At 33.2% G+C, this 13,010-nt stretch overlaps 1 protein-coding gene across 1 annotated transcript; it reads left to right on the top strand.

Annotated features, from left to right (window-relative positions):
- Positions 1–2,897: 2,897 nt before the first annotated feature.
- FMO1 (flavin-dependent monooxygenase 1) lies at positions 2,898–6,164 on the top strand. Its single transcript, XM_011041626.1, has 5 exons — positions 2,898–3,383; positions 3,577–3,817; positions 4,854–5,032; positions 5,122–5,474; positions 5,568–6,164. Exons 1-5 carry the CDS (start codon positions 2,934–2,936, stop codon positions 5,905–5,907), a joined length of 1,563 nt encoding a protein of 520 aa, XP_011039928.1. The 5' UTR covers positions 2,898–2,933; the 3' UTR covers positions 5,908–6,164.
- Positions 6,165–13,010: the final 6,846 nt, after the last annotated feature.

Genomic DNA, 13,010 nt, shown 5'->3' with positions numbered 1-13,010 from the left:
AAGATGATTACTCAATGAGGAGTTTAGAGATGGAAGGCCAAGTTTACCATAAAAAGGTAAAGCAAGAAAAAAAATATATGAGGAAGTCTTTGCCCCTATTGTTAGAGTTGAAATCATTAAACTGTTACCTTTTATAATAGGATGAGAGAGATGAAAAATTTATCAACTACCTGGATATTTAAAAAAAAAGAAAAAAAGATATGGTGTATATGTTAAAAAAAAGCTTTATATAGATTAAAACAAGTTTTATATTTATGGGATACCAGGATCAATGACTATTTCATGAAAAATGAGTATAAAAAATACCCATATAAACATGTATTGTACTTGAAGGAAGTTGGTGGAAGTGTTATATATATATATTGATGATTTAACTTTTACCAATAATAATTCAGTTATGCTTGAATCATTTAGGAGAAACATGGTTAAAGAGTTCGAGATTATGGGATAGGCTTAATGGCATAATTGTTTTAGAAATTAAAGTTGTACAAAGTGAAAAGAAATTTCATATCATAAGAAAACTATGCAAGAGAAATTCTTAAGATGTTTAACATGGAAAAATGCAATCTAGAGAGTCTTTACTCTAGTTGAAGCAAGATTAGAATAAAGAAAGAATAATTAAGGTAATATTGATCCAACCTGCTTTAAAAATCTAGTTGGAAGTTTAAGATACATAACATGCACTAGATCAAATACACTCCATGGAATCAAACTAAAGAGCAAGTACATGGAATCTTGACTAGTCTTATTTAAATAACACTGAAATAATTATTTAGTACAAAAAAAGTTCTTTTAATAATGGTATGTTCTCTCTCTCTCTCTCTCTATATATATATATATATATATATATATATATATATTATGAATATTTCAAACTTATTGGTTACTTTGATTGTGATTAAAGACATGACTTGAAAGAAAGGAAAAGCAAAACTTGTATCATATTTTTCATAAGAAATATAACATTTATTTGGACATCTAATAAGCTAGCTATCATGACATTATCATCATATAAAGCGGAGTATGTTGTTGTTAGAGTAGTTATATTATATGGTATTTGGTTGAGGAACATGTTAAAGTTTTTAAAATTTTTACAAGATAATATTAGAGAACTCTACATGTTCCACAATTGCTTTAGCAAGGAACCCAACATACCATGAAAGAAGTAAGCATTTTGATACTTAATATCATTTCATTAGGGAACATGTAAAAAACCAAAGAAGTAGAGCTGGTATCTTATAGAACTTATGATCAACTTGCTGATGTATTCACAAAGTCGTTTAAGTATGATGTGTCTAAAAAAATAAAGAAAATACTTGTAATGAAAAAGTTTTAAAAGTCAAATTTAAAGAGGGATGTTGATGACTAAACTTTACTCCCTACCAGTCTGTAGTAGATTTGCATTCTAAAAGAGGAGATTGTTTTTCAATGGCAGGTGTAACCATTGTTGAAAGAATGAAGAAGATATTTCGAGGCACAATAGAATAAGTGACATGATCAATGACTTTTGTAGCATGTTATTTTTCTATTAATATGTTTGCAAATATACATTAATAGATGTGTGGAATGATAAGAGAATCAAAGAGAGATAGAAAAAGAAAATTGTAAAGTTGTAGCTTTCATTGATTTTAGGGTGAGTTTGTGTGGGTTTTTCTTTCTTAAAGGTGTCTCAACAATGACCTCAATCAATTCCATTGTAATTGGAGGATAAATATTTTCTGAAATTAGCGTTGCTCTTGATGTTATATATTGAGATCCATTACATAAAAGAGCCGCTTTATTAGAAAACAAACAAGCAAGAAAATCAAGATACTCAACTACTGGTAAACAAACTAGTAAGAAAGTTATTCGCTCAAAACATGAGCACAATTATAAACAAGGAACATTCAAAGCGTGCTGATTAAGCCACCATTTTTTTTGACAAGCCGAGAAATATCATGTTAAATTCTTCATAAGATTTTCACTCAAAATAAGTCTTAATTGATGGCTTGATGGAGGAAACCCTTGTAACCGAGCAGTATAGTAGGTTACAAGACAAGCATGAGCACTGCTTCCAGCTATGACAGCAAACGTGCTGTTAGTACCAGACAAATACAGAAAAGAGAGAGAAACCTAACTCATGCATGGATTCTTTTAATTTCTTCCAAAATTGAGTTGAAATTTCTCCAGCACGTGAGTTTAAAGATTATTCGCTATAGCTGATTGAATGCCAGAAGTCCCAACAATTTTGACAGCTAGAGTGCACTTAATTATTAGTTTTTTCCTTGTGTGGCGACCTAAAGATTTAATCTCTTAATTGAAATAATGAACAATTTCTTTTCTTAATCACCAAGTTAATTTCTTAAAATTGCAATTAATTACTAAGCAATTAGATTCAAATTTCTGACCCTTAAAAGTAGAGCTGCATAGATACTCGCCACCTCCACTTAAATTCTAGCAATAAGTACTCAAAATACTCAAGGTTTGCTCTAATTACGTTTAGATTCTGCGTTACCGTGCATTAAAATCTTGCATATGACGGAATTTTTGCTTTTCTTGTCGTCTTGGTATTTCTCACTTCATTATTATTATTAGCCCTACGCACAACATGTATTTACTGTGTGTATATACACATTCATGTATATAAAATGCATGTGAGCAGTCTTATATTAATTAGGGTTTGAAGGTGCAAGGAAATTGATCTAAAAATTGCGTCCATCTTAATCAAAAGGGGCAAAGGAAACCATGTGTTTGCGAAATTTCGTCTCGATTTCGAACCAATTTCTCACAACTACTATAATATTAGGATTAGAAATGGTCGTATATCCTCTATTTCACTTCATTTAAGTCAATTCACGTGCTTCTAATTCTATAAATAGGAATTAAACCTCAAGCATCACATTGCACCTTAGCTAAGTTCAATTATATTTTTTTTTATCAAAATTATTACTTTCATGGCTAGGCAAAGCAATCTGATGGTCTCAAAAATAGGCATCATTGGAGCTGGTGTAAGCGGTATAGCTGTTGCTAAGCAGCTATCTAACTACAATCCAGTGGTTTTTGAAGCGAGTGACTCCATTGGAGGGGTGTGGAAAAGTTGCTCTTACAGCTCTACAAAACTTCAATCCCCTCGCGGTGATTATGAATTCACTGATTTTCCCTGGCCTAACAGAGATGACCCAAGTTTTCCTTCTTATATTGAGATATTGGATTACTTGAAATCCTATGCTGAGCATTTTGATGTGATGAAGTACGTGATGTTCAACTCAAAGGTGGTGGAGGTCCGGTTTGTTGGTGGCCGCGAACCAGCTGATAGTGGCGAACCCGGGGAGTATGGCAGCCTTTTGCCCGGACTGCCTGTATGGGAGGTTGCTGTGCAAAGCAAACAATCTGATATCATTCAGGTCCTTAATAATGTGTTTTTCCCCTACTGTAGCTTCAAAACTAATACTGCTATTTTCTTTTATCCCATCAACATAGCTCAAAACTCTATTGCTAGTTAATTAATATACAGATGTACTTCAAAACTGTCTTGGCTATTGTACATATATACTGTCAATATTCTTTTCTGATTATTCATATTTTGCTTCCTTTCAGTGGTACGCGTTCGAATTTCTTGTCGTTTGCACTGGAAAGTATGGAGATATACCTAAGATTCCTGAGTTCCCACTCAAGAAAGGCCCCGAAGAATTCAAGGGCAAGGTGATGCATTCCCTAGATTACTGCAAGCTTGACAAGGAAGCGGCTACTCAACTGCACAAGGGAAAGAAGGTGGCAGTCGTTGGCTTCAAAAAATCAGCTATTGATTTAGCTCTTGAGTGCGCTGAGGCAAACCAAGGTACAAGCTCGGCTTAATTAATTTGCTTCATTAATGCTTTTGATGAATTGCATATTCATAATATTATACGAACTAACTTATCTGCATGTCAAAGGCCGACTTGTTTCTTTCTATATATAAGTTTCACGGGATCTTCAATTGAATTTTCATTTCTTTTTTCTTATACACGCACACAAACACAAGTATTAATCTTAAATAGATTTTGTTTGATCAATTTTAAATTTTATTAATTTCCACATCTCTCTCTCTCTGTCTCTCTCTTTTAAAAGATTAAAATCTGGTTTAATTATATGCTATAAGATCCATACACATAAATCACGAATTTTTGGCAAGTAGTTTTTAAATATATGTTCTCTCTTGTAAGTCCCACAGCAATTGCTTTCAATTTCCTCTTTTTCTGGTACAAGTGATGGCCTCACCAGTTTCTCCACTTATTGTTTAATTATAGGGGCCATATTTCGAGTCTAAGATATAATATAATATGTACAAAGACACCTCTGGAAAAAGTTTGCTGCTGTTGTTGTTGCGTGATCTTACGTGTTGATAGCGTCATATAATTTGGTCCCAGAAAAAGTAGCAGAGACAGCGATAAATCATTGAACGGTTAGAATTAATGATGTTCCACGTTAAATTGATGTAGTGTGCATGGTCACGCAAAAAAAAAAGCCATCTCGTGGTCAATTCTCAGAATCTACAATGAAAGTATAGATCATGAGTGGACTTATTGACTGCACATGGTTTCAGCCATTTAACGTTCCAGCTTTGACTCTTGCATGTTTGATGATCAAAGCACGAGGGACAGTTTTCCACGAAGAAAAAAGAAAACCACCTGCCCCATATCTGGATCATAATTTTGACTCTTCACATACTTAATTTGCACACATGATTTTTGGCGATGGTGGTGAAAAAACATATGGAATTGTATTCTTCGCTGAAAAGAAATGGATGATCAAGTTCTTTTCTTTATTTCCAAAAAACAGAAATTTCAGAAACTTTTACTTATTAAATCAAGATGTCATGTTTGAATGTGTTGTAGGTCCTGAAGGGCAACCGTGCACCATGGTTGTTAGGACATTACATTGGACAGTGCCCCATTACTGGGTATGGGGTTTGCCATTTTTCTTGTTCTTTTCCACAAGATCTTCTCAGTTCATACACGAAAGGCCGAACCAAAGTCTCCTCAGGACTATGCTTTGCTTGCTGTTATCTCCCATGGTGAGCACATCTTGTCATATTCGATTCATTTTGAAGTCCTAAAATGCTAATGGTGTAACTGGTTCTAATGCTGTAATGGAAATTCACAGAGACATGTAGTTTCCAAGTTTATAGAGTCCTATCTCCTCCACAAACTTCCTCTGCAGAAATATGGATTAAAACCAGATCACCCTTTCATTGAAGACTATGCATCTTGTCAGATGGCTATCATGCCAGAAAATTTCTTTTCTGAGGCAGACAAGGGGAAAATTATGTTCAAAAAGGCATCAAAATGGTGGTTCAATAAGGAAGGACTTGAATTTGAGGACAATACCAAAGTGGAGGCTGATGTTGTCATATTTGCAACTGGTTTTGATGGGAAGAGAAAGCTCAAAGACATCTTACCGGATCCTTTTTGCAGTTTGTTAGAGGATTCCCGTACTGGTGTTATGCCCCTGTACAGGTAAGCTTTTCAAAACCTAAATTCGTGGCAATAGCTTGAACTTGTTTATCAGAAGCGGTGGTCCAAATAATACCTTCTTGATTTTCGTTGCAGGGGGACTGTTCATCCATTGATACCAAACATGGCTTTTTTGGGATTCATAGAGAGTGTTGCGAACCTTCACACATCAGAGCTGCGCAGCATTTGGCTGGCACGACTTATTGACAACAAATTCAAGCTCCCGACTATTGACAAGATGCTTGAACAGGTTTCCAAAGAGATTGAAATTGCAAAGAGGACTACCAGGTTTTATAAGAGGCATTGCATCTCAACTTTCAGTATCAATCACAGTGATGAGATCTGTGAAGAAATGGGATGGAGCTCCTGGAGGAAGAATAACATGTTATCAGAAGCATTCAGCCCTTACGGTAGTAGGGACTATGAACTGAAATAAGAGTCTATCGCAAGAACAATAACGGAATACATTCGTACGATATGTTATGTTATTTTGTTTCAGGGTTCTCATATTTACATGTTAATTAAATAAACTAGCTAGAATAGTTACCCCTACATTATTGTGAATTATACAAATTCGTGACCTAAATGAATATTTATTTACCTTTTATTCTTCTTGCATGGATGACGACTTATAATTCGCAAGTTATTTCTTATAAATATCTTATGTAAAAAAAAACAACTAAATTCAAAGTATACATGTTTGGAGAAATATGACGTCTCATGCTGACTTATTTTTTTATATATAATTATTTGTTGGCTCTTTTATGTTAGAATTAATAACTTATTTATTTAACATAGTTATAACCTAGCAACCCATAATCATTCGAACAAAAGTTTTCATTTGCGCGTAAAAGAATGTGAGTTCCTACAACTTAATGTTAAACATGTTACAAAAAATCAATTAATAATTATATGTTTCTTTCTTTATTTTCTTTCCTCTTATTTCAGTTATGAATACAAATAATCAAGATAATTACAAGTGATCTAGAACTCAAGATAAATTAAATGAATGATTTATTATATAAAAGCAAAATTGACAGTTAAGTAATAACAACTCTAATATTTAGAGATTTATTCTAATAAAAAGATACCAAACAATAATTTTCGAAATAAAATACTTCTCATCATTTTCTCCCTTAAACTAACTAATTATTGTATAAGCAATTAGTTTACTCTAGGCAACATACACACACTCCCACATGATCTTGAAGCTTAAAAAATGCCTCAAACTTGAGTGGTTTAGTCAATAAATCTACCACTTGATCTTAAGAACCACAGTGCATAAACTCAACAATTCCATCTCGAGTTATATCATATATAAAATAAAATTGCACATTAATGTGTTTATTGCATCCATGCATAACATGGTTTTTAAGAGTTTGGTGGTTGAGTTGTTATCACACATCATAATTATGCAACCATCTTGTGCATGACTTAACTTTTCCAGAATCCTTCTTATCTATATTGCTTGGCAAGCACAGGTTGCAGTTGCCACAAACTCGATTTTAGTTATTGAAAGAGTGACTATAAGTTGTTTCTTTGTATACCACTTAGCATAAAAAGTGACTATAAGTTGTTTCTTTGTATACCAAGAAACTACTCCTCCACTTAGCATAAACAAAATAGTCAGATATGCTCTTTCTATCCTCTAAGTTTCCTGCATAATCACTATAAGTAAATGCAACCAACTCCTTATTTCCATATTTCTTGTAAAACTTTCGATAATCAATAGTGCCCTTCAAGTATCTTAGTGCTCTCTTTGTAGTCTGTAAATGAAGTTTTATTGGTCTGGCTATAAATCTGCTTATAAAGCTCACAACAAACATCATATCTAGCCTTATAATAGTGATATATATAAGATTGGCTACTATTTGCTTATAGTAGGTCTCATCAATTTTTTCACCTTCTCTATTTTCCCTAATTTTGAAACTAGAAACAACATGATTCATCAATGCATTACTTTCACCCATTCCAAAATGTCTCGGAACCTCCAGCGTGTATTTTTTTACAGAAATAAATCTCATTATCCTTTTGTAACACTTCTATACCTAAGAAAAACTTTATCTTTCCCATATTAATCAAATCAAATACCTTCATCATTGACTTGTTAAAATCTAACATCATTTGCTTATCATAATCAGTAAAAATCAAGTCATTAATATAAACGCTAATAATTAAAATTTTACCTCTATTGCTTTGCTTGACAAACAAGGTTTGCTCACTAATACACCTCTAAAACCCTTCATGAGTAAAGCGAGCCTCAATGCGACAAAACCAAGCTCGAGGAGCTTGGTTTGGTCCATACAAGGCCTTATACAATTCGAAAACCTTGGGCTCACCTTCTTTCTGCTCATAGCCTCTTGGTTGCTTCACAAACACATCCTTATTTAATTCTCTCTGATAAAAGCATATTTAACATCAAGTTGATAGATAGGCCAACTTCTCTGAGCAGTTAGAGTAATAATTATATGCACATTGTCTATCTTTACAATTGGGGTTAATATTATTGTGTAGTCCATACCATGTTGAGCATAACCCTTTGCAACTAATCGAGCCTTGAACTTATCCACCTTACTAGATTCATTAAGTTTGGTCTTATATATCCATTTCACTCCAATCTTTTTAGCTCTAATTGGTAATTTAGTCAAACTTCATGTCTTATTTTTCTAAATTGATCTTATTTTAGCATTCATAGCTTGCCTCGACTTGGAACTTTTTATTGCCTCTCTATAGCTCAATGGATTAGTAAGAGTTACAAATGCCATATTCGACTCCTTTTTTCCTTCTCATAATCCTTCTCTAGATACATAGTCTCTCATATAAACATAAGCATTTATTTATCTTCTCTCATTCGAGTTAATATCCTTTTCATTTGTTGTATTTGAATAATCATTTCTTGTGCTTTTAATATCATTTTCACTTGTCTCATTACCTTTACTATTATTTACTTCATCTTTATCAGTGTCACTCTCTTTTTCTACCTATTTTAAATCCATTAGTAATTGCTTAATATAACTCATATCCCGGTCTTATTATTTCTTTTCTTAAAAAATTACATCCCTGCTAATCATAACTTTCTTTATAATAAGATTATACAACCCGTAACCTTTAGATTCTTCACTCACACCTAGCAGTACATAATAAAAGCTCTTATTTGCTAGTTTGATTCATCTTGCATTAGGCACATGAACATGTGCCACACATCTAAACACTTTAAAATGTTTTACTAAGGGCTTCACTCAACTTCATGCTTCTTTTGGAGTTATGTCTTTAATTGCAAGAGTGAGATACCTATTTAACACATATATAGTCTAGTTCACTACCTCAAGCTACAAGGCTTTGAGAATCTTTTTGTCTAAAAACATGGACCTCACCAAGTTCATCAATGTCATATTTTTTCTCTCAGCCACTCCATTTTATTGAGGATTGTAGGCTGTGATGAGCTGCCTTTTAATTCCATTCTATTTACAAAACTTATTGAATTCCATAAACTTGAATTCATAACCTTTATCAGTTCTTAAACACTTGATAAACTTGCTAATTTTTTTTTTCAACAGACTTTTTAAAATACTTAAAATATTGGAAAGCTTCTAATTTTTCTATCAAAAACTTAACTTATACTTTTTTGCTATAGTCATCAATAAGGCATAAGAAATACCTTTATTTGTTGTTTGAGATAGGTACGATTAGGCCATAAATGTCAGTATAAATGAGTTGTAACTTCTGAAATGCTTTTCTCTAGCCTTTATTTAGGATGAGATCTTTGTGCTGCTTACCAACTACACAAATAGTATATATTGTAATTAATGTAGGAAGCTATGGTAATCCCTAAACCATTTTCTTGTATTGCATGTTTCTTAGTCCTTCATAACTAAAATGGTCATATCTGAAATGCTATAGATGTGAAAACTCTTGTACAAGTGTATGGAATAAGAAGCTTTTTTTACTTGAGCCCATGCCAATAATATAAGCATTCTATTAGTTGTCATCCTGGTTTGAATAACCAAACCTCTTATGGGATAGTAGATCTTGCACATCCATGTTTTGATAAGAATAGCCTAACCTTTTTCTTGTAATTATCCAACACTTAAAATGTTATTCTTCAATTTAGGTACATAAAACACATTTATAACAACATGATGAAGCCATCCAAATACAACTTGATTTTTCCCTTCCCGAGTACTATCATTTTTATATTGTTTCCAAGTTTCACTAGTTATCTAAACCCCTCATTCAACTTATAGAACATAGTTTTATCTCCACACATATGATTTGAGCACCCAGAATCCAAAAACCATGCATCTTCATGCTTAGCTTTACACAATTCCATATAAGATATTAACAATATCCCTTCTTCCTTATCAAATTCAACATAATTTGCCTCTTTGTTCGTAGGAGGACATTCAGACTAGGAGTGGCCAAGCTTATGGCACCTATAACACTCTATAGTGGTTTTGTTGGAAGTTTGACACCTTTTGCCTCTTTCCCCTTCTTTAAAATGTCTTTTACTTTAGCCTCTACCTTCAAACCTATCTTTAAATGTCACTTTTAAGGCTTGTTCTTTCCCACTACTTTTCTGGAACTTTTGTTCATATATAATTAATGAGCTTTTCAACTTATTGATTGAGAGCACATCGATGTCCTTGGATTCTTCGATTGAACAGATTATATAATTGAATCTGTTAGTCAAAGATCTAAAGATCTTCTCCATAATTGTTACATCTCGCATTTGCTCCCCATAAATCCTTATTTTATTGGTGAAGGTCATAACTTAGCAAAGTACTCAGTGATGTTCTCACATATTTCCATTTTGAGGGTCTCAAACTCTTTCCTCAATGCTTTGAAGAATCGAACATTTCACTCTTGCATTCCTTTCATATTTCCTCTTCATCGAATCCCAGATTAGCTTAGAGGTGTTATTCTTAAGATGGTCTCTAGAATAGTCTTATCAATTGCCTGAAACAAGTAATTCTTCACTTTCAGGTCCTTAAACTTTAATTCCTCGATTCTCTTTTACTATGCCTTAGTTATAAGTGCTCTTGCCTTGAGCTCCATATAACTTGTCTCAACCAAGCTCTAAAATTCCTTGGATCTCAAAAAATTCTCTATAAGCATGCTCTAATGGTCAATGTAACCATCAAAGGGTGTTGTAAATGGTTGGATAAAATTGCCATTGTTTTGTTCGCCATCTCTCTCTTTTACTCTCTTGTGTTTGGAAGTCATTAGAAAGACTACGTCTCTTCTTTTTCTTAGGCTCAATGGTGGCAATTTGTTATGAATAGATGATCAAGATAATTACAAGTGATCAAGAACTCAAGAAAATTTGAATGAATGGCGCTTTAAAATAATAAAGCTTTTTTTAATAGTGGACTGCTCTACGCTATAAGATAATAGAGCTTTTTTCATTCACAATGAACCTAAATCAACATGTGCTTCAAAATTTAAGAGATTGAATTATATATCAGCATATGACTTACAGATGCTTGCATGTTAACACATTTGACAATAGTTACATCTCTTGTTAAACGTGCTAACACTCACTTTCACTTTCTAAGTATATGTGTTGGAAGTGTAGTAGAGATTATTTTATAAAGTATTTTTTATATAGAAATATATTAAAATAATATTTTTTTTAAAAAAAATTCATTTATAATATCAGCATCAAAACAATCAAAAACACAAAAAAAATAAAAATTCATTTGTAGCTAATTGAACATTAAATATCAGCATCAAAACAATCAAAAACACACAAAAAAAAATCATTTGTAGCTAATTGAACATTTGAGGTTTTATAAATTGCTACGTACAATATTGATTTCAAATGCTTTTGTACAAGCAAGTTTGCAAAGAGATTAAATTAAATAAGTCAAAATCTGACCAGTCTTCATAAAATTAAAAACAATTGTTTGGTAATCTGACTCGCAACTTTGCTATCGTGAAAAAGGTATTCTCGCAGTTTTGTACAGCAACTTGCAAGCATCTTTCGGTTTCTTCAGGCCATCTCTAGGCCGGTATTGAAACATTCTCTTCAAGAAAGATTAAAATATAAGAAAAGCAGTTCTTCGTGGTGAAGATTAAAATATAAGAAAAGCAGTTCTTCGTGGTGATTGATGAATCTTTGAATCAACATGATTAACCCGACTCTTTGCCAGGAATTTGATAGCAGCATTTCTTTACTATGTTCAAAATGTGGTCGCTGCATTTTATGCATTAGACTCTGGTTTTAATTTGGACTTTTGAGACCTGTGCACTTTCATTTTCAAACTCTACGCTCAAAATGCAATAAATTTGTCAGCCGAGAGTTTTTTTGCCCTTCCTTTCCAAATTTCTTGGATATTTCCATTCCTCAAAGTAAGACACCGAGTGGCCGGAGATTCACGCGTGGATTTATTCAAGTTCCGCATCTATGAATTCTCAGCTTGTTCCATCCCAGCACAAGAATAAATTCCATTCAACGATACAACTCTAAATTAAATCACCACAACCACTATTATCCCGTTATTTGGTTGGTATATTCAGTGATTTTTTAGTAAAATAAATCTCAATTATTTTGATTATTATTTAATAAAATATAACTTAAATACAGATCGAGAAGTTTTATGACGCTCAGATCATGAACTTGAATTTTATCTTCTCTGTTCTTGTCCGCAACAGCATGTAATTTTCTTTTCAGGATCCAATCAACCTGATGAATGAAATAAATATTCGATCCAAAGAATCAATTGCACTCGCGAGTATCCACAATCAAAAGATCACTCGTTCACCATCAGTGGCTAGTCGATCAATGCAAACCAACTATTCGGTCTCCTTTCCACATGTAACCCTCTCCAAAAACCACAGTGGGCCGTTTATGGCTAGTTTCTAATGGATTGGGCCCGATCAAATTACCACCATTTAACTTTACAAAAGAGAAGAGAAATCCAAGTACTGGCCAGTTCAATTATTTTGAAAATTTCTGCTGCGTATAATTTTGAAGTTTATCAGTAGCTGCTGATAGCGAAGAATTCGACAGCAAGAGAGCACACGAACTAGCAAGCACAAAAGGCAAATATATCAGATAGTTATTATGTAGTGACTCGCATGTTGTATCCCATTCAAATGTGTTTTGAAGTTCTAAAGTGCCAACGGTTGGCTCTACTGTAATGAAATTTTACAGAGGCATGCATCTTCTCATATTTCCACTATAAACTTCATTGAAGACTACGCAACTTGCAGATGGCTATCATGCCAGAGAATTTCTTTTCAGAGAACGACAAGGGAAAGATTGTGTTAAAAAGAGCGTTTCCCATAACCTTGAGATGCTTCATTCACCATTCAGAACATGCAGTAAAAATAAGTTATATGCCATAAAATCAGCAACAGAGGACGTGTTTTACAAGACCAGAAGCATCTTAAAGTGCGTTTATAAGAACTAGTCCCTCTGTTAAGAAAAAAATCCATCTCATGAACATTATGCGCATGGACCTCGGCCATTGTTCTCCGTCCTATTTTTGTTTGACACCAGAAACACTGTAAAACTTTGAAAGGTTTTGCAAACAA

This window comes from Populus euphratica, unplaced genomic scaffold (genome assembly GCF_000495115.2).
Source record: "Populus euphratica unplaced genomic scaffold, PopEup_1.0 scaffold53.1, whole genome shotgun sequence".
NCBI lineage: Eukaryota > Viridiplantae > Streptophyta > Magnoliopsida > Malpighiales > Salicaceae > Populus > Populus euphratica.
This window is presented reverse-complemented; position numbering and strand designations above follow the sequence as displayed.

Bases quoted from the DNA above. Each gene is read 5' to 3' on its own strand.
- FMO1 (XM_011041626.1), top strand. From the start codon at position 2,934: ATGGCTAGGCAAAGCAATCTGATGGTCTCAAAAATAGGCATCATTGGA. The intron at 3,384-3,576 runs GTCCTTAATAAT...GCTTCCTTTCAG, and splicing joins AACAATCTGATATCATTCAG to TGGTACGCGTTCGAATTTCT. The intron at 5,033-5,121 runs GTGAGCACATCT...GGAAATTCACAG, and splicing joins GCTTGCTGTTATCTCCCATG to AGACATGTAGTTTCCAAGTT.